Source organism: Oncorhynchus mykiss, chromosome 16 (assembly GCF_013265735.2).
Source record: "Oncorhynchus mykiss isolate Arlee chromosome 16, USDA_OmykA_1.1, whole genome shotgun sequence".
Lineage (NCBI taxonomy): Eukaryota > Metazoa > Chordata > Actinopteri > Salmoniformes > Salmonidae > Oncorhynchus > Oncorhynchus mykiss.
Window position 1 is genome coordinate 23,775,158 of NC_048580.1, and position 22,943 is coordinate 23,798,100.

General features: G+C 43.2%; 1 protein-coding gene across 2 annotated transcripts in view; it reads right to left on the reverse strand.

Moving 5' to 3' along the window:
• Positions 1–7,293: 7,293 nt before the first annotated feature.
• Positions 7,294–22,943, reverse strand: part of LOC110491676 (integrin beta-3) — a 42,438-nt gene continuing 26,788 nt past the window's right edge. For both annotated transcript variants that reach the window (XM_021565300.2, XM_036946568.1), the window contains exons 10-15: positions 19,683–20,142; positions 16,987–17,209; positions 16,496–16,596; positions 15,871–15,990; positions 10,041–10,207; positions 7,294–8,965 (exon numbers count right to left, since the gene is read on the reverse strand). In XM_021565300.2, the coding sequence (XP_021420975.1) occupies positions 8,894–8,965; positions 10,041–10,207; positions 15,871–15,990; positions 16,496–16,596; positions 16,987–17,209; positions 19,683–20,142 (1,143 nt within the window). In that variant the 3' untranslated portion in view covers positions 7,294–8,893. The remainder of the gene's footprint in view (positions 8,966–10,040; positions 10,208–15,870; positions 15,991–16,495; positions 16,597–16,986; positions 17,210–19,682; positions 20,143–22,943) is intronic.

Here is a 22,943-nt window from a genome sequence, read left to right on the forward strand (position 1 = left end):
TCTCCCCACATTTAAGAATGTGTAATGTCTGAATAATAGTAAATAATTATTTATTTCAGTTTCATTTCTTTCATCACATTCCCAGTGGTCAGAAGTTTACATACAGATAGTATTTGGTAGCATTGCCTTTAAATTGTTTAACTTGGGTCAAACGTTTTGGGTAGCCTTCCACAAGCTTCCCACAATAAGTTGGGTGAATTTTGGCCCATTCCTCCTGACAGAGCTGGTGTAACTGAATCAGGTTTGTATGCCCCCTTGCTTGCTTTTTCAGTTCTGCCCACAAATGTTCTATGGGATTGAGGTCAGGGCTTTGTGATGGCCACTCCAATACCTACTTTTTTGTCCTTAAGCCATTTGCCACAACTTTGGAAGTATGCTTGGGGTCATTGTCCATTTGGAAGACCCATTTGAAACCAAGTTTTAACTTCCTGACTGATGTCTTGAGATGTTGCGTCAATATATCCACATAATTTTCCGTCTTCATGATGCCATCTATTTTGTGATGTGCACCAGTCCCTCCTGCAGCAAAGCACCCCCACAACATGATACTGCCACCCCCGTGCTTCACGGTTGGGATGGTGTTCTTCGGCTTGCAAGCCGCCCCCTTTTTCCTCTAAACATAACGATGGTCATTATGGCCAAACAGTTCTATTCTTGTTTAATCAGACCAGAGGACATTTCTCCAAAAAGTACGATCTTTGTCCCCATGTGCAGTTGCAAACCGTAGTCTGGCTTTTTTTTATGTCGGTTTTGGAGCAGTGGCAGTGGCCTTTCAGGTTATGTTGATATAGGACTCGTTTTACCTTGGATAAAGATACTTTTGTACCTGTTTCCTCCAGCATCTTCACAGGGTCCTTTGCTGTTGTTCTGGGATTGATTTGCACTTTTTAGCACCAAAGTATGTTCATCTCTAGGAGACAGAACGCATCTCCTTCCTGAGCGGTATGATGGCTGCGTGGTCCCATGTTGTTTATACTTGCGTACTATTGTTTGTACAGATGAACGTGGTACCTTCAGGCATTTGTAAATTGCTCGTAAGGATGAACCAGACTTGTGGAGGTCTACATTTTTTTCTGAGGTCTTAGCTGATTTCTTTTGATTTTCCCATGATGTCAAGCAAAGAGGCACTGAGTTTGATGGTTGATGGTTGATGGTGAATGCAGTGAAATAATCTGTTTGTAAACAATTGTTGGAAAAATTACTTGTGTCATGCACAAAGTAGATGTCCGAACCGACTTGCCAAAACTGTAGTTTGTTAACAAGAAATTTGTGGAGTGGTTGAAAAATGAGTTTTAATGACTCCAACCTAAGTATATGTAAGCTTCTGACTTCAACTGTACATAGACATGGAATCACTGGTCACTTTAATAATGGAACACTAGTCACTTTAATAATGTTTAGATACTGCTTTACCCATTTCATATGTATATACTGTATTCTATTATACTGTATTTTAGTCAATGCCACTCTGACATTGATTTGTATGTACTGTTGTGAATTGCTGCACTGTTGGAGCTAGGAACACAAGCATTTCGCTACACTGCAATAACATCTGCTAAATATATGTATGTGACCAATACAATTTTATTTTATTTGATTTCCTGTGCTCACAGTTAAGTGCATAATGTAAATGCTGGTGTGCAGGTCTGTAGGCTACTGGAGCAGGGTCTCGTTTCAGGACAGTGCAACGTTACGGAACTTTACAATATATTATAACATAGAACAGATATGCTTGTCTGTCTTGCAGAATAGGGAATCGTGTCAGCTCTATTTGTTACATTTCTATGTGCAAAGTTAACGTTTCACCTCACAATGACCATGTCTACATGTGCAAGGAATTCCAGATATTAGCTCAAACCCCGCTAACCCCTAGAGTTGATTTACGCACTGGTGCCTCAATCTAAGTAACATAATAAAAAAATCTCCATCAAAATCCGTCAATTTCATAGTAAGTTCGTGGCTCATTAATTGGGGAGGACAGGTTAGTTGTAATGGCTGGAGTAGATTCAGTGGAATGGTTTTTTGAAGCTGTGCCGCGCCATTTTCTCTACATTTCTCCCTACATAGGCCAGCCAGCCCCCTAGCAATTTGAGTTCTAGCCAATGAGCTTCAGCCCCTCGCATCTGAATGACAGCTAGCACATCATAACACCCCTAGACATTCCATGGTGTTATGTATGATGTGCTGATGTGCTCATACTTGAGTAAAAGTATAGATACCTTAATAGAAAGTTACTCAAGTAGAAGTAAAAGTCACACAGTAAAATACATTTGAGTAAAAGTCTAAAAATATATGGTTCTAAATATACTTATGTATCAAAATATAAATGTAATTGCTAAAATATACAGTGCCTTGCAAAATTATTTGGCCCCCTTGAACTTTGCGACCTTTTGCCACATTTCAGGCTTCAAACATAAAGATATAAAACTGTATTTTTTTGTGAAGAATCAACAACAAGTGGGACACAATCATGAAGTGGAACAACATTTATTGGATATTTCAAAGTTTTTTAACAAATCAAAAACTGAAAAATTGGGCGTGCACAATTATTCAGCCCCCTTAAGTTAATACTTTGTAGCGCCACCTTTTGCTACAGCTGTAAGTCGCTTGGGGTATGTCTCTATCAGTTTTGCACATCGAGAGACTGACATTTTTTCCCATTCCTCCTTGCACAACAGCTCGAGCTCAGTGAGGTTGGATGGAGTGCATTTGTGAACAGCAGTTTTCAGTTATTTCCACAGATTCTCGATTGGATTCAGGTCTGGACTTTGACTTGGCCATTCTAACACCTGGATATGTTTATTTTTGAACCATTCCATTGTAGATTTTGCTTTATGTTTTGGATCATTGTCTTGTTGGAAGACAAATCTCCATCCCAGTCTCAGGTCTTTTGCAGACTCCATCAGGTTTTCTTCCAGAATGGTCCTGTATTTGGCTCCATCCATCTTCCCATCAATTTGAACCATCTTCCCTGTCCCTGCTGAAGAAAAGCAGGCCCAAACCATGATGCTGCCACCACCATGTTTGACAGTGGGGATGGTGTGTTCAGGGTGATGAGCTGTGTTGCTTTTACGCCAAACATAACGTTTTGCATTGTTGCCAAAAAGTTCAATTTTGGTTTCATCTGACCAGAGCACCTTCTTCCACATGTTTGGTGTGTCTCCCAAGTGGCTTGTGGCAAACTTTAAACGACACTTTTTATGGATATCTTTAAGAAATGGCTTTCTTCTTGCCACTCTTCCATAAAGGCCAGATTTGTGCAATATACGACTGATTGTTGTCCTATGGACAGAGTCTCCCACCTCAGCTGTAGATCTCTGCAGTTCATCCAGAGTGATCATGGGCCTCTTGGCTGCATCTCTGATCAGTTTTCTCCTTGTATGAGCTGAAAGTTTAGAGGGACGGCCAGGTCGTGGTAGATTTGCAGTGGTCTGATACTCCTTCCATTTCAATATTATCGCTTGCACAGTGCTCCTTGGGATGTTTAAAGCTTGGAAAATCTTTTTGTATCCAAATCCGGCTTTAAACTTCTTCACAACAGTATCTCGGACCTGCCTGGTGTGTTCCTTGTTCTTCATGATGCTCTCTGCGCTTTTAACGGACCTCTGAGACTATCACAGTGCAGGTGCATTTATACGGAGACTTGATTACACACAGGTGGATAGTATTTATCATAATTAGTCAATTAGGTCAACATTGGATCATTCAGAGATCCTCACTGAACTTCTGGAGAGAGTTTGCTGCACTGAAAGTAAAGGGGCTGAATAATTTTGCACGCCCAATTTTTCAGTTTTTGATTTGTTAAAAAAGTTTGAAATATCCAATAAATGTCGTTCCACTTCATGATTGTGTCCCACTTGTTGTTGATTCTTCACAAAGAAATACAGTTTTATATCTTTATGTTTGAAGCCTGAAATGTGGCAAAAGGTCGCAAAGTTCAAGGGGGCCGAATACTTTCGCAAGGCACTGTATATAACAATTTCACAACAAATACCTAATACACACAAATCTAAGTAAAGGAATGGAATTTATAATATATAAATATATGGATGAGCAATGTCAGAGCGGCATAGACTAAGATACAGTACATGGTATAGAATACAGTATATATATATATATATATGAGATGAGTAATGCAAGATATGTAAACATTATTAAAGTGACTAGTGTTCCATTTATTAAAGTGGCCAGTGGTTTCAAGTGTGTGTATGTAGGCAGCAGCCTCTCTGTGCTGGTGATGGCTATTTAACAGTCTGACGGCCTTAAGATAGAAGCTGTTTTTCAGTCTCTCGGTCCCATCTTTGATGCACCTGTACTGACCTCACCTTCTGGATAATAGTGGGGTGAACAGGCAGTGGCTCGGGGGGTGGTTGTTGTCCTTGATTATGTTTTTGGCTTTCCTGTGACATCGGATGCTGTAGGTGTCCACCCCCTGGAGAGCCCTGCGGTTGTGGGCGGTGCAGTTGCCATACCAGACGGTAATACAGCCCGACAAGATGCTCTCAATTGTGCATCTGAAAAAAATTGTGAGGGTTTTAGGTGACAAGCCAAATTTCTTCAGCTTCCTGAGGTTGAAGAGGTGCTGTTGAGCCTTCTTCACCACACTGTCTGTGTGGGTGGACCATTTTAGTTTGTCAGTGATATGTACGCCAAGGAACTTAAAACTTCCCACCTTCGCCACTGCTGTGCTGTCGATTTGGATAGGGGGGTGCTCCCTCTGCTGTTTCCTGAAGTCCATGATCATCTCCTTTGTTTTGTTGACGTTGAATGAGAGATTTTCCTGACACCACACTCCCAGAGCCCTCACCTCCTCCCTGTACGCTGTCTTGTCGTTGTTGGTAATCAAGCCTACTACTGTTGTGTTGTCTGCAAACTTGATGATTGAGTTGGAGGCGTGCATGGCCACACAGTCATGGGTGAACAGGGAGCACAGGAGGGGGCTGAGCAGGAGATAGGAGATGCTGCTTCCTACCTTCACCACATGGGGGCGGCCCGTTAGGAAGTCCAGGACCCAATTGCACAAGACGGGGTTCAGATCCAGGGCCTTGAGCTTAATGATGAGTTTGAAGGGTTCTATGGTGTTGAATGCTGAGCTATAGTCAATGAACAGCATTCTTACATAGGTATTCCTCTTGTCCAGATGGGATAGGGCAGTGTGCAGTGTGATGGCGATTGCATCGTCTGTGGACCTATTGGGGCGGTAAGCAAATTGAAGTGGGTCTAGGGTGACATGTAAAGTGGAGATGATATGATCCTTGACTAGTCTCTCAAAGCGCTTCATGATGACAGAAGTGAGTGCTACGGGGCGAAAGTCATTTAGTTCAGTTACCTTAGCATTCTTGGGAACAGGAACAATGGTGGCCATCTTGAAGCATGTGGGGACAGCAGACTGGGAAAGGGAGAGATTGAAGAGGTCTGTAAACACACCAGCCAACTGGTCTGCGCATGTTCTGAGGATGCGGCTAGGGATGCTGTCTGGGCCGGTAGCCTTGCAAGGGTTAACACGTTTAAATGTCCTTCTTTGGCCACAGAGAATGTCAAGGGGGTCAGGGGGGGGGGGGGGGTCAATGTAATAGTCTGGTGGCAATTTGATTAATTGTTCAGCATTCTTTTGGCTTGAGGATAGAAGCTGTTAAGGAGCCTTTTGGTCCTGGATGGCAGGAAGCTTGGACCCAGTGATGTACTGGGCTGTACGCACTACACCCTGTGGCGCCTTACGGTCAGATGCCGAGCAGTTGCCATACCAGGTGGTGATGCAACCGGTCAGGATGCTCTCAATGGTGCAGCTGTAGAACTTTGAGGATCTGGGGACCCATGCCAAATCTTTTCAGTCTCCTGAGAGGGAAAAGGTTTTTTGTCGTGCCCTCTTCATGGCTGTCTTGGTGTGTTTGGACCATGATAGTTCGTTGGTGATTTGAACACAATATATGCGGGGAATATATGTGGCTGTGACAATAATCGAAGAGAATTCTAATGGGAGATAGTACCGTCGGCATTTGATTGTGAGGTATTCTAGGTCGGGTGAACATCAATGTAAGACATTATTCTGGTGAGCACTACTTTATTTAGTCTTCTGAGGCAACAAGTTATGACAGAAGGGAAGCCCCATGTATCTAACTTTAGTTGAAAAACAAATGTCCTACCAAATGTTTTTCTAAGTGATTCTTTTGACAATCAGATGAAAATATCACCACACAACACCCACGATATGCGAAACCGATTCTGCGCAGACTGCGGAAAAACAAAAGGAAACGGGATAAGATGTTTACATGCCACAGTATCCCGTAGAAAAATCTGCATATCTCAGGCATTTTATCCCGGTTTCTGATAACCGGGATACAATACTTTTATTGTAAACAGGATATTATGTTTATGTGTAAACTCAAAAACAGAATACTTGAGTAGGCCTATCCCATGTAATAACGGGATATTGGCGTGCATGTAAATGTGGTCACTAACTAATTACATCGATTCCAGGGGTTGGGACTGAGTACGTCACTAATTCCAGGGTTTGGGGTGGTCATCAGTCATTGCAATTATCTGTCGTGCATGACATGTCTACCAAAAGGCCTGCAATTTGCATACAGGCCAGAAGAGGGAAGCATTGTTCTACACAATATGAATATTATGCTAAACAAACTGGCCCTTGGCCTCCTCGCTTTGGCCCCTGAAACAGAAGCCCAAAGAGGAGGAAAGGCTCTTTGACAGGCCCCTCTCACAAGTCAAAATATTGAGGGGTTTATTTCACCAAAACTGCTAACCCGCTTTCAGGGGTAAACTAGACAACAGTCTTCACACACTGCAAGAAACCATAGTCAACCTAATATATTTCTAATATATTCATTTAGTTTTACTCTGTAAACACTATTTTGTTGAGTATTCCAATCATGCACTCTCACAGCGCAATATGAAAGTTTTTTTTAACTTTAAAACCAAGTAGCCAATCATTTTGCATGCAGTGTTCTGCTATATTTAACTTTACAACAATTACTTACTTAAGCAATAATGACAGAGGGGGTGTGGTATATGGCCAATATACTACAGCTAAGGGCGGTTCTACCACATGATGCAACGCAGAGTGCCTGGCTACAGCCCTTAGCCATATACCACAAACCCCAGAGGTGCCGTATTGCTATTATAAACTAGTTATAAATGTAATTAGAACAGTAAAAATAAATGGTTTGTCACACCCGTGGTATACGGTCTAATATACCACAACTTTCAGCTAATCAGCATTCGAGGGCACGAACGGCCCAGTTTATAATAAGAAATACATATCAGACAAAGTCAGTATCCATTTAAACCCATTATTTATGTATTTATTTAAATGTGTCCCTTGCAAAAGTGGATATGAAAAACAATGTAAAAGCATTACAAACGTTTTTTTTTACAATGCAGACCCTGTGAATTGGATATGGAATGATGTCATCATAGTAAGAGTAAGAGCGTACTCTGTGCTTCCTTCCTTTTCTGGTAATGGGGATGTTTTGAGCAAATAAAAACGGTGTCCGGAGTCAGTGAAACCTGTCATCAGTGACATCTTGGCTGGAGGTCCAGTTAAAGTTAAGTCTTACAAATGATTGACAGCTTAACTGGCCCATAATCCACAAGGGCAGTTGATTTAAAGGAAACAAGTGCAACATTATATACAGTGAACAAATATCTTAATAACACGTCACATTTATGAATACAAGACACCGACTATGATGCTTCCACTAAAGGAGGAAATGTATTCATGTGATTGAGAGATGATTTGTGGTGTTGATGGTATACCTGAACATTATATTGACAATAACTGGGAATGTAAGAAGAGAGTGCTGGTTTCACATACAAACAAAGACGCCACACCTCTTTACCAAACGGTCGTTTCAGAGTTGGAGTCCTGATCTAGGATCAGGTTCCCCATATCCATGTAATCTTATTCATTATGATCTGATCCTACAGCAGCACTCCTACTCGAATACGCTATGGATATGGGGCAATGTGCGGTACATAGAATCATAATATACAACACGGCTGGCGTAAAAACATTTAAGCATCATTTTTTTTGCATATCTGAGAGATGTTGCAAGTCAATGCCAACAGCTGAAGGAAACTGTTTATCTGTGAAATGAGAATGCGGGAGAACCCAAAGGCATTTTTTTGTTTTAGCAAAGTGACAGATCGCTAAACCACATGTCTCAGAAATGTTATTTGGACAATGTGCTTATCATGCCAGACTCTTACAAACAGGAAATGACAACACGCTGATGAGTAAGTGATGTCATGCGTATGCTATGAGTATCATTATCAGTCAATCAATCAAATGTATTTATAAAGCCCTTTTTAACGTCAGCCGATGTCACAAAGTGCTGTACAGAAACCCAGCCCTAAACCCCAAACAGCAAGCAACGCAGATGTAGAAGCACAGTGGCTAGGAAAAACTCCCTAGAAAGGCAAGAACCTAGGAAGAAACCAAGAGAGGAACCAGACTCTGAGGGGTGGCCGTCCCCTTCTATTTGTCCTTCGCTTCTCTGTCACTAAAGAAAGTAATGTGCCTAACTCGAGTCACGTCTACTGTCGTACATTTATCTCTCAATGTAGCCGACTCTACTTTCATTAATGGACAGCCTAAGTTACAATTATGGATTTTGAATGAACTTGTTGGTAGTTCATGTTGAAATGCCTCCGGAAAAACATATTTGGTACCGTTTAAATACATATGTACAACAAACCACTACACAAATATTACATCTTCGTCTTGTGACAGTAGAGCCAGCACATGAAATCGTAACATTCCAGAGGAAATTGAAAGAATCCAATGGGATGCAGTTATTTTAATGATCCTTCAAATGATGCAGTCATTTCAGTGATCCTTCAAATGATGCAGTCATTTCAGTGATCCTGGTTGCCATCACTCCTTGTTGCCTCTGTATGTGATGTTTGTGAAGGTTGAGGTGGCTCCTTTGTACAGGGGGTTATGGACCTACAATTCAAAACAGAGAGTTTCAGAATGAATGTTATGGCGTCAACTACAATTCAGCTCAAGTCAATTCAGTTGATGAACTGAAATTCATTTCAGGAATTTATTAGCGTGCATTAGATTTCAAGATCCACCCATTCCTGAATTGACCTGAATGTGGGTTGTGAGTTGAACGTGGGAATTCAGGAGGTCTATGACGAGTTATGAACAGTAGCCTTACTTCAGACACACGGTACACCTATCACTCCTGTGGCTCACACTCGAGTTACAACAAATTGAGCACATTTAAGCAAGGAGGATGATGGGAGTTCTGGCATCCCATGCGCAGGATTAGGGACTCCAGATGAGCTCAGGACGGGATGTCTGATGGGAAGAGTGTGTGTGTGAGGCAGCCCCTGCCACTGCCTGTAAAAGCTAATTAGCGTTAGCTAATTTCAGTGCCAACCAAGCCACCCCTGGGGAGTGGAGGCTGCTTTTTTTTCTGTATAGGGAGGAACATTGCAGCGAAAAAAAATCATAAAAAGCATAATGAGAGAGAGTGAGAGACCCGACCTCTGCTTCCAACCAAACAATAGATGTTTCAACAACACAAATGAACAAATATTTATGATCTTTTTGCCTTCTTTAATACATTGCTTTGTATGGTAGGGGAGCAGTAGACACAATGGTATACCTGGTAGTTCATAGCCTTGCACTGTGACACCCTCAAATAAAAAATTAAGCATAGAAAGCTGGCTGATTAATTGAATCCCACATCCGATTAATCTACTTGTGTTCTAAATGGAAGATTGTGTCCAGTTGAATGGTTGTAGCTCCCCAGGACTGGCGTTGTTGGCCACCCATGGACTATGGGTTGGTTTCAGCCTAGCAAGCCAAGAATGTGTGTGTGCACAAATGTGTGTGTGCCCAGTGCCCTCTTTTTCTTTTTTCTTTGAATTGAACCTTTATTTAACTAAGCAAGTCAGTTAAGAACAAATTCTTATTTACAATGACGGCCTACCCCGGCCAAACCCGGACGACGCTGGGCCAATTGTGCCGCCCTATGGGACTCACGGTCGGATGTGATGCAGCCTCTTACCGTATCCCACTTGGCGCGAGCACGCTCCTCCTCAAACTTGGCGAACTCGCGGCGGTCATGAATGGTGACCAGCAGCTTCCAGATGAGCAGGCCGGCCAGACCCAGAACCAAGATGGCCCCGGCTACGGACAGCAGCACCACCAGGATGTCTGGACCCTTAGGGCAGTCTGGGGGAAGAGGGGCAACCAAGGGATGTTTATTTTATTTATCCTTTATTCAGGTGAAATCGAATTGAGATAGGAATCTCCTTTGTGAGAGAGCCCTGTCTACAATAATAAAATGTCAGCAAACTTCCACATAACACAATACAGCAACACATGAGGGCAAGACATCAAACATCAGTTGCCAGAAGCACAGAAAGACAAGCTTTTAACATTTGAGCCCTTCACAAAGCCTATTGTCCCTAAGCACTGTTCGCAAGTAAGTTTTACGCTTTGCGCATATGGTTAGGATTGGGATTTGGTTAGGAGAAGCTGTTCTTAGATCAGGCTGAAAACAATACCAAATGTCTCCAATAACTCTGTTTGAGCGTGAGAGCTGGTAATAATGATTATGTTAGTGTATCTGGTCTAAATATGTTTACATTATAAAGGCATTATTAAGGCATTATAAGGAACAACAGGAGGAACTGTAAGGTATTTTATACCGTGGCTTTGTTGAATACTCGTTTATGATACTGAACTAACTGCTAAATAGTTTGTTAAATGGTTAACCAAATAGCTACCCGGACTATCGAATAGCTACCCGGACTATCAAATAGCTACCCGGACTACCCCTTGGCTTTTTCCACATTTTGTTACATAACAGCCTTATTATAAAATTGATTAAACTACTTTTTTTCCTCATCAATGTACACACAATACCACATAATGACAAAACGAAAACAGGTTTTTAGGGAAAAAAACCCAGAAATACCTTATTTACATAAGTATTCAGACCCTTTGCTATGAGATTTGAAATTGAGCTCAAGTACATCCTCATTAGCTCATTGTTATGGGTGTATCCAAATAAATGTCACTAGAAAACAGCTTAAACAAATGCAAACGCAGCTACTGTTGTTATTCTGGCTGCACTGTTTGACGTGACTGTAAGTTAGCCATAGTTGGCTAGCTAACATGCAAGGGATAAGATAGTTGCCAGCCAGTATGGCAATGGAACATTTAGAACGAACGACTGGGTCGCGTCCATAGATAAAGAACAAAAAGAATGAACGACTGGGTCGCGTCTCTGGCAACTGAATCAATAGAACAACCAGCAGACTTGGGTAGCACCCCTAGGTTTGTGTCGGGACTATATCTTGTGGAAGGATGAAATAGTATGAATAAATGAATCAAAATAAAGTTTTGAATGAAACTATGTAAATCATCATTTGAATACGTTGGTAACTCGTTGTATAAAAGTGATAATGCTCTCGAAGCCGGTGTTAGGTGGATATTATTGGCACGGTTTCCCGCAACACCCTTGCCAATACAGTGCATTCGGAAAGTATTGAGACACTTTCTCTTTTTCCACATTTTGTTACATTACAGCCTTATTCTAATATTCATTCAATCTTTTTTTCCCTCATCAATCTACACACAATACCTGTGGAATTCTGTGTTTTACATTATAGCCATTACCATATATATATGATTAAATATTATCTGATGTTGGCTGTGTGAAGTATCTGCATTTTGTGCACTTGAGCATCATCATGAGATTAAACAACTGCTTGCTACATCTACTTGCCTGTTTGTGTGTGACAAGAACTGAATAACATGGTGTGACATGCATGTTGCAAAACTGTAGATAACAGCCCAGCAGATGCTTTGTCCTTGTGTTTGTATGTAACAATATTGAGCACATGGTGTGACTTGCTGTATCTTACCAAGTTGTGGTTAATCAGGTATAGAGAGGGGTGGTCATCACGAGGTCTAACTGAGATGGAGAAATACTGAACAACACAATAGCAGGAACTGAGCAACTGTTATAACTAGGGTGTGATACCAGAACAGTGAGAATCTATACATTGACGGAGGGAGGACTGTAAGAAGCGCCAAGAGGCGGGGACCAGCCTGATGGCCTGCGATAGGCTGAGCAAGTCTAAACCACGCTCAGCCTCTACTGTGATAGGCCAACAGATGGGTTGGAACTATGTCTATCACAGTATAAGAACACTGTTTACGTACATCCTGTCAGTTCCCTGTTCTGCCCTGCGTGGTATTACAGTGAGCCCGTATATACGAAAGTTGCATTTGCCATTTATTGCTTAGTTAATAAAAAATACATAGTATACAATCGGTGACTCATTGTCATATTTATCCTGATACCAGATTCGAATTTACGCAACTCTAACATACCCCGTAATGACAAAGCAAAAACAGGTTTAGAAATGTTTGCAATTTTATAAATAAAAAATAAATAAAAACCTTATATACATGAGTATTCAAACACTTTGCTATGAGACTCGACATTGAGTTCAGGTGCAACCTGTTTCCATAGATCATCCCTGAGCATCCCTCATCCCTCAGCTCTACAACTTGCTTGGAGTCAACCTGTGGTAAATTCAATTGATTGGATATGATTTGGAAAGGCACACACCTGTCTATATCAAGGTCCAACAGTTGACAGTGTATGCTAGAGCAAAAAGCAAGCCACGAGGTCGAAGGAATTGTCCGTAGAACTCTGAGACGGGATTGTGTCGAGGCACAGATATGGGGAAAGATACCAAAAAAATTCCTGCAGTATTTAAGGTCCCCAAGAACACAGTGGCCTCCATCATTCTTAAATGGAAGAAGTTTGGAACCACCAAAACTATTCCTAGAGCTGTCCACCTGACTAAACTGAGCCATCGGGGGAGAAGGGCCTTGGTCAGGGAGGTTACCAAGAATCCGATGGTCACTCTGACAGAGCTCCAGGGTTCCTTTGTGGAGATGGGAGAACCTTCCAAAAGGACAACCATCTCTGCAGCACTCCACCAATCAGGCCGTTATTGTAGAGAAGCCATTCTTCAGTAAAAGGCACATGACAGCCCGCTTAGAGTTTGCCAAAAGGCACCTAAAGGACTCTGACCATGAGAAACAAGATTCTCTGGTCTGATGAAACGAAAACTGAACTCTTTGGCCTGAATTCCAAGCGTCATGCCTGGAGGAATCCTGCCACCATCCCTATGGTGAAGCATGGTGGTGCCAGCATCATGCCTTGGGGATGTTTTTCAGCAGCTGGGAGACTAGTGAGGATCGGGGGAAAGATGAAGGGAGCAAAGTACAGAAAGATCCTTGATGAAAACCTGCTCCAGAGCACTCAGGACCTCAGACTGGGGTGAAGGTTCATCTTACAACAGGACAACAACCCTAAGCACACAGCTAAGACAATGCAGGAGTGTCTTTGTGACAAGTCTCTGAATGTCCTTGAGTGGCCCAGCCAGAGCCCGGACTTCAACCCGATCGAACATCTCTGGGGAGACCTGAAAATAGCTGTGACGCTAGCAATCCAACCTGACAGAGCTTGAGAGGATCTGCAGAGTTGAATGGGAGAAATCCCCCAAATACAAGTGTGCCAAATTTATAGAATCATACCCAAGAAGACCCGAGGCTGTATTTGCTGCTAAAGGTTCTTCAACAAAGTAAATATTTCTGTAAATGTGATATTTCCATTTTTAATTTATTTTTATTTTTTATAAATGTGCAAACATTTCTAAAAACCTGTTTTTGCTTTTTCATTATTGGGTATTGTGTGTAGATTGATGAAAAAAACTATTTAATCAATTTTAGAATAAGGCTGTAAAGTAACAAAATGTGGAAAAGTCAAGGGGTCTGAATACTTTCCGAATGCACTGTATATCCTCCAAACACCAGCTTCTCAGGCATTATCACTTAAATAATGCAGGGTCTAATTCAATGGCTATGAAGTTCATTCTTACATGTTCTTTGTTTGAGCTAGGATTTATGGTTTAGTTAGCTAAACTAGCAAGTCTGTTTGTTTGGTTACCAAGGCAACTATTGTAGCGATCTAGTAAACTTGCAGGTTAGCTACTTCAGTGAATGTTGAACACATTTCTACCGGAAACTGAACACATTTCCAGCAGCAAATGTGTTAAATTATACCCGGGGATAATCAACTCGTGGCTCTATGCGTTCTCTGGAAAATAATGCAACTCCGTGGAAGGTTAGTGCCACTACGCTAGCGCCTCGTGGAACACACCTTCCACGTCGTGCATTATATTCCATAGAACGCCCCTCCTTGATTATCCCTTACATAGCGAAACGGCTAGTGATGAACATGAGGAAGGGATGACCTATACCAGATGAGTTATACCTACTCTCCCTCATTCTGGTCCCTCGTTTGGGTCCATCCGTGTGTGTGTCTGTGCGTTTGTTTGTGGGTGTGTGTGTGCGTGCGTGCGTTTGTTGCGCAACATTCCCGAGGAAGCAGGCAGGGGTGTACTTTTACAGCTACATCAAAGCAACTTCTTTTCTCCCACCTTTCCGATTTCCCTCCCCTCTTATGCATCATTCTTCTCATTCTATACCTCCCTCGCTCTAACTCAATTTCCTGTCGCTCTACCTCTCCTACTCACTTCTCTCATCTCACTGCTCTATCCATCCTCCCATCTTCACGGCTGAATAAGATGAGCCTGGACACTGTTAGGATATGGTTATAGGATATGATTTTAAATATTGGACACACAGTTACACTGGTTAAAAGTTATCTCTTTTTTTTGTGCCGCTTCACGACTTAAATAAGTAAGTCTTACCCCATTCTAGCATTTCAAGTGTCTTTGTATGGCTTTGAATGGGTGATATGATCCCCGTCTCCTCATCAGAATACATTTTGATTCCACAAGTTGGTTTTATTTAGCCTGGTCTCAGATCTGTCTGTGCTGTCCCCATAGGAGAACCCTTTATGGTTACAGGTCGAACTCTTTTGGCTTCCATGTAGAACCCTCTGGGGAAAGGGTTCTACATTGAACCCAATAGGGTTCTATCTGGAACCAAAAGAGTTCTACCGGTAACTAAAAAGGGTTCTTCAAAGGGTTCTCCTATGGGGACAGCTACAGAACCCTTTTAGGTTCTAGATAGCACCTTTTTGAGTGTACACATAGAAAGTGAAGGATATAGTAATTTTGTGCTAACCAAAGGTTTGTTTATTCTACCTCTGCTTATGTGAGTTGGACTTCAGGAATTCCAGTTCTGGCAGGCCCTACACATCAACTAAACCTAATACAACCCAAAATACTTTTGGCGACTATTTGAGGCAAGTTCAACATGGCTGTTTCTGTTTAGTGTTCTCTCTCCCTCTCTCCCTCTCTCTCCCCACCACTACCCCCCCACTTCTCTCTCCCTCATCCCTCCTTCCTCCCCAGAGGATTGTGAAGCGTCAGCGGGTTCCTCGGGAGCCGGGTGCTTGTTTACGAGCGTCTTTTTACAAGGTAAGGGTCCACACGTGGGTCCACTAAAAGCAGGCCCAGGGACAGGCTTTCTCTGCGGGCGCTGGCTGTTAACAGCTTTTTGCAACCGACGACTCTTTCAACATGGCCGCTTAACAAGCAGATGGATGGATGGGGATGGATGGCGATGGATGGGGGTAGGTGGGATCAAAAGGGAGCACTGATTGAACATGAGGCTCCAAAGAGAGTGGGCCTGGATGTGTTGGTTTGTGGTTGTAGTGTCTTGTGGTGACTTTTACATTTGGTAAATAAAATAACAACAGCCATTAGTGTTCAAACACACTCCTACTGAAATCTGAAGTTTAGCATTTTGGAAAATACCATTTAGCATTTTGCAGACACAAAACATGTCCTCAAAAAGGTGTGTGTGTATTTGTGTGCGTGTGTTTGTATGATTCTTACCAGGCTCTTTGACCACAAATAGGATGGACTTGCCACTGGCGTCCTCATAATACTGGAAGCGCTCCACACAGTCATCCTCATCCTTATAGGTGCAGTTCACAGCATTTTTATCATGGAACTCTGGGAGGCAGAGAGAAGGAGTAGGGAATCATCTTTCTCTTATCTTCACACAAAATAGTCCTATCATTTGATACAATGTCAGCCATCTTGACTGTAAATAGTGTCATGCTAATGACAATCTCAAGACAGCGTCATGATGTTCATTTGGGTATTCATGTTGGATATTAAACAGAGGTGGTTTGAAGCGTGTTTTTCAGTCAAATATTTGGCTTCTTATTTGCCTAAATGGACAACCATTTGGCTTTGTTGGTCACATATGCTGTGAACTGTGTGGACTAGCCGGTCATTTGTACTCCAAACTTCGACCTGGCACAGTCAGAGGAGGATGGGCCCCACCTCCGAGTCTGGTTCCACTCATGGTTTCTTCCTTCTAGGGAGTTTTGCCTTACTACTGTGCTGCTGCTTGCTTTGGGGGTCAAGGTTGGGTTACTGTAAAGTACTTTGTGAATGTAGCTGTAAAAAGGGATACTTAAATCAAATGGGATTTGAAATGGATTTGTCTTACCAAGGTCGTCCACGAGCTGAATCTCGTCTCTGCAGATGCGTGTGCAGGTGTTGTCATCAAACAGCTTTCCTCGCTTGAAATGCTTACATTCCACACACTCTCTGTACCAGTCCAGGCACACACACACACACACACACACACACACACGCGCGCACACACACGCGCGCGCACGCACACACACACGTGCACGCACACACACGTGCACGCACACACACACACACACACACACACACGTACGCACGCACGCACGCACGCACACACACACACGCACACGCACACACACACACGTCAGCATCTATTACTCACGTTCTTCTCAACATGAGGCAATTACATTATTACAATTATTAAATGACTCAACTGTCTGTGAGTCAGTCTAGTCTGAGTTGAACTGTACAGTACTTTTTCTTAGGTACAACACTGTAGACCTTTTCTCTGTGTGAGTGTGTGTGTGTGTCTGTCTGTCTGTGAGTGTGTGTGGATACCACACTCACTTCTTCATGGTGCAGGCATCGGGGCAGGTGGGGCACTTGTCGCAGGTGGCCCCATAGGCCCCCGGCTGGGTGCACTCGCAGGCCCCGCACACACACTGGCCCCGGCCACTACACAGCAGGCCAAGGCTGGACATACAGGTGTCAGTACGGCGGGAGCAGTTACAGTTCTCCCCCTGCCAGTCCGAGTCACACTGGCAGAACCCACAATCACAGGTGCCGTGGCCTGGGGGAAGAGAGAGCGAGAGGGAAGGAAGGAAGGAAGGAAGGAAGGAAGGAAGGAAGGAAGGAAGGAAGGAAGGAAGGAAGGAAGGAAGGAAGGAAGGAAGGAAGAGGGGAGGGGAGGAGGATAGAGAGGATGCAGAAATATGGGTGAGGGAAGAATAGAGGGAAGAGGAGAAGAAGAAGAGGGTATAGCAAAGACAGGAAGGTGAGAGAGGAGAGGGAGACGAGGAGAGTGGAGTAAGGTGAGTAGGGTTGAGGGAGAAGGAAGGGTGGAAAGTTGAGAGGGGGCGGAGAAAGTCAAAACATGGGTAGTCGTTCAGGTGACTATAGTCTCAAATGTGTTCTTCCTATAATATATTTACAGAAGTTCATAATATTTCGGTGCACTTTTTGATGAATCCCAGTGAATGTGACATTAGAGAATGGTACGAATGAACACTATTTCTGAACCATGTTGAATACAGTCATTTCATCAACAATCTATTTGCATTTCCAATCTCTTGATAACATATTTGATAAATCATTGGTTACATAAGGAGATTTGCCATACATTCCACACACATTGTCTTTTTTCCAAATGGCAGCCTATTCCCTATATAGTGCACGACTTTTCATCAGAGCCCTATGGGCCCCGGTCAAAAGTGGGCACTGGTCAAAAGTAGTGTACTCAATAGGGAATAGGGTACCATTTTGTACGAAGTGCATTGAACCCTATAAAGCATACTTGGGTGTTATCAAACATAGCTAATCCACCCTAAATCCATCTGGAAAAAAAAACAGGTATTGGAATGGTGAGGAATTCCAGGAATTTTAAGCCAAATATGGGGAAGTAGCAAGTCCTGTTTCTGTAATAGTTGGAGCGCTGGAAGTGGAACTAATTCCATTGTTGTTTCTCTAGAACATAAAATATGGTGTGTCAGCGGTGTCTGGGTGCTTTTTTAGCCTGTGTGTGCGTGCGTGTGTGTGCGCGTGCATGTATATGTGTGTGGTTTTTTTGGACCCCTTGCCAGTAAGACAGTTACAGTGCAGAACATACATCTGCTGTTGTTGGTTTATCACCACAGACCAGACTCCAGATAAACAATCGGACAGGAAAACAATGGGAGCAAGTGAGTGAACCGCCTGGATAACAAAATGACTTGTCAAAAACAAACATGAAGGAAGCCACAAGCCTTCCAACCACCACTCTCCTGTCATTATGCCATTCTCTAACTGCTTCTCTCTAAAACTGTGTTATGTGGGCATTGTTTCCCACCCTGAACAATACATAACACACACACACATACACATCAACTGCATTTCCAGCTCGTTACCTCAGGCCCATTTTACCAGACCAGGTTTATTTTTAGCTCTATGACAGCATCAGCCAATGACAAAGCAGAGAGGTATTTTCCTCAATCATCATTGCACTTTGGGGAATAGAGCAAATAAGGTTGTGAGGATAGAATTGGAGAGGGCAAATGTACCACGAAGCAGGCAGGGTCCAGGGTCCAGGGCACAGATAATGCAGGCTTTACATGTGTTCCCTGTGTTCAGCAGCCTTGTTGCCTTACCTCACAAGGCGCCCACTCTGGCATCGCTTACAGTGAATGACCTCTAGCATTAGAGCTAAACTCTAAGGATGGTCATACACTAGACATTTGCTTTCGCCGAACCACCCAAACTTGAGCTCAAATTCACACCACACTAACTACTTATTGTAAGAACTACTGTTAACACATTTTTTTTAAAGCTTACTTCAACTTGTGGTGCAGTTATAATGTATACATAAGCATGTAAGACCCCCTGATTAGCCTTATTAGCTAAAACCCAACCCACACTAACTACGTACACGCAAACAATAAACCTTTAACTACTTGTTCTTTCTACGTGACATATGCAAAGTCGGAGCTTGGTAGGCACTTGTTCTATCATTACCTCAGTAGCTCAGCTCAAACACAAACACACCAGTCGAACGCATGTCTTAGCCCACACAGCCACAGCTCACAGCACAGAGCCACATGTTTGTTGTGAATGGAGCTAGCCCTTAGCCCTGGGCAGAACAGAGGCAGACAGAGAGAGAGCGAGAGAGTGAGAGAGAGTCTGGCTGGCTGTTATGGTTGGTAATTCCTCCCATATGAGGTCTTCAGTAAGGTGAGGATTGAGGATGGCTAGTACTGGCCTGGAAAAAGCTCACAGATTTTTCCCCAGAAACTCTGACAGAAACAACTGAATTTGTTTTGAGAATGTCTAAGTTAATCTTTGGATAAAAAGTGCTATAAGTTGTCTAAATGTAATTATTAAAGGTCAGATTGTGATGAAAGATTGTAGGCCACAAACACTGAAAAACCTATACATTTATAGAACTTGCCAGAAATAATTTTCCAGCTAACTGAAATGTAAACATGTGGCCAGACCAGACCAGCAACAAGTCTGGGCTGTAGTTATAGGCACTAAGCACTTTGAAACCCCTCCCTCCTTCCCTCTCCTCTCACCTGAGCACAGCTCGCCCTTGTAGCGCAGGCAGTTGAAGTCATCGCACTCGCACAACTTGCCCCACACCTTGCCAAAGTCGCTGCTGTGGCACACGCATTGCCCGCACACGCAGTCGCCCCTCCCAGTGCACACCGCTGCCCCAGGACCCCCTGCACCCCCAATGCCCACGGTGGAGGGTACACTACACCGGTCCTGTTCCGTGGTGCTGTAGTCACCCTCGGCACACTCGCACCGCGGCCCCAGTCGCCCCGGGTGACACAGGCAGATGCCACACTCATAGGTGCCGTTGCCATTGTTACAGACAGGGCTGAGTGGCTCGGCGCGGGCCTGGCACTTGCACTCGCACTCGAAGGTGACAGTGACGGTCAGAGAGTCCTTGAAGCCCACAGGCTTGATGACGAACGTCTTGCGCTTGTCCTTGGGGCAGCCGCGCGCCCGCGCCTCCACGCTGAAGGAGACCTGGGTGGAGGAGTAGAAGGGTGGAGGTGTGGAGGTAGAAGAGGTTAGTGCAGTGAGTAGATGGGTAGCACACAGGAGGAATGTGTAATGTGAATATGTGGTTCTAGAGAAGGGGATGTAGGTCAGTAAAGTGTGTGTCTTGGGCAGGGTTTTGGTAGGTTACTTTCGAAATGTAATCTGTTATAGTTACTAGTTACCTGTCCAAAATTGTAATCAGTAACATAACTTTTGGATTACCCAAACGCAGTAATGTAATCTGATTACACTGCGGGCCCAGGTACTTTTAGATTACTTTCCCCTTAAGAGGCATTAGAAGAAGAAAAAAATGTATGTTATCAATTGAACCACATCTATTGCAGGATAAATCCATTTTTAAGTTTACATAGCTGGCCATATATGGATGCTAAATTTGGAAATATGGAAGTATAGATTAGCCAAATTGTTTAACCTGAGCATAACCCCAAAACTAAGGATTTTTTTATTCAGCCCTACTCTGTTGTTTATGATTTTGTTGTCATGGAGGACAGATTGGGCTCATTGATTCGAGTTGAAAAATAAATGTTGTGCTCATGGAATGGCATGCTTTGAGCACTACTGAAAGTGCTATTTACATGTGAAAAATGAATGCCATATGCTACATTTGCAATAGGCATGTTTACCTTTTTGTTGGTGACACTTTGATATCTTGATAATATGCAGCTGTTTAAAGGGCAATCCACAGATGAAACAATACTGTCGCCCCGCCTCTGTTTTGATAAATGCATGGGCCTGGAGAAATGTAACCACTCTCAGATTAATAGACAGAGCTATGGATTTAAGGACTGACCATCCATGATATTAAAATGATTGTTTTAACCATGTTATGTTACATTTACAAACATTTACAAACATTGGAGAAAAACTAGCTTAAATTTTGGGTTCTTACGGAGTGTTCAACTAAAATCATGAGGCATTTTTTAATTTTTTTTTACCCCTTTTTCTCCCCAATTTCATGGTATCCAATTGTTTTTAGTAGCTACTATCTTGTCTCATCGCTACAACTCCCGTACGGGCTCGGGAGAGACGAAGGTTGAAAGTCACGCGTCCTCCGATACACAACGTCACAGCGTCCTCCAAGCCGCACTGCTTCTTAACACAGCGCGCATCCAACCCGGAAGCCAGCCGCACCAATGCGTCGGAGGAAACACCGTGCACCTGGCCACCTTGGTTAGCGCACACTGAACCCTGCCCACCACAGGAGTCACTGGTACGATGAGACAAGGACACCCCTACCGACCAAGCCCTCCCTAACCCGGGCAACGCTAGGCCAATTGTGCGTCGCCCCACGGACCTCCCAGTCACAGCCGGTTACGACAGAGCCTGGGCGCGAACCCAGGGACTCTGATGGCACAGCTAGCGCTGAAGCCACTTAACCACTGCGCCACCCGGGAGGCCATCATGAGGCATTTCTAAGTTATATTCTTCAAGAATCAAGAATCAATATATATATATATTGTTATACACAGTTGAAGTCAGAAGTTTACATACACTTAGATTGGAGTCATTATAACTCGTTTTTCAACCACTCCACAAATGTCTTGTTAACAAACTATAGTTTTGGCAAGTCGGTTAGGACATCTACTTTGTGCATGACACAAGTCATTTTTCCAATAACTGTTTACAGACAGATTATTTCACTTATAATTCAGTGTATCACAATTCCAGTGGGTCAGAAGATTCCATAAACTAAGTTGACTGTGCCTTTAAACAGCTTGGAAAATTCCAGAAAATTATGTCATGACTTTAGAAGCTTCTGATAGGCTAATTGACATAATTTGAGGCAATTGGAAGTGTACCTGTGGATGTATGTCAAGGCCTACCTTCAAACTCGGTGCCTCTTTGCTTGACATCCTGTGAAAATCAAAAGATATCCTCCAAGACCTCAGAAAAAAAATTGTAGACCTCCACAAGTCTGGTTCATCCTTGGGAGCAATTTCCAAATGCCTGAAGGTACCACGTTCATCTGTACAAAAATAGTACGCAATTATAAACACCATGGGACCACGCAGCCACCATACCGCTCAGGAAGGAGACGCGTTCTGTCTCCTAGAGATGAGCGTACTTTGGTGTGAAAAGTGCAAATCAATCCCAGAACAACAGTAAAGGACCTGGTGAAGATGTTGGAGGAAACATTTACAAAAGTATCTGTATCCACAGTAAAACGAGTCCTATATCGACATAACCTGAAAGGCCGCTCAGCAAGGAAGAAGCCACTGTTCCAAAACCGCCATAAAATATCCAGACTACGGTGTGCACCTGCACATGGGGACAAAGATCATACTTTTTGGAGAAATGTCCTCTGGTCTGATGAAACAAAAATAGAACTGTTTGGCCATAATGACCATCGTTATGTTTGGAGGAAAAAGGGTGAGGCTTGCAAGCTGAAGAACACCATCCCAACCGTGAAGCACGGGGGTGGCAGCATCCTGTTGTGAGGGTGCTTTGCTGCAGGAGGGACTGGTGCACTTCACAAAATAGATGGCGTCATGAGGCAGGAAAATTATGTGGATATATTGAAGCAACGTCTCAAGACATCAGTCAGGAAGTTAAAGCTTGGTCGCAAATGGGTCTTCCAAATGGACAATGACCCCAAGCATACTTCCAAAGTTGTGGCAAAATTGCTTAAGGACAACAAAGTCAAGGTATTGGAGTGGCCATCAGAAAACCCTGACCTCAATCCTATAGAACATTTGTGGGCAGAAAAAGCATGTGCGAGCAAGGAGGCCTACAAACTTGACTCAGTTGCACCAGCTCTGTCAGGA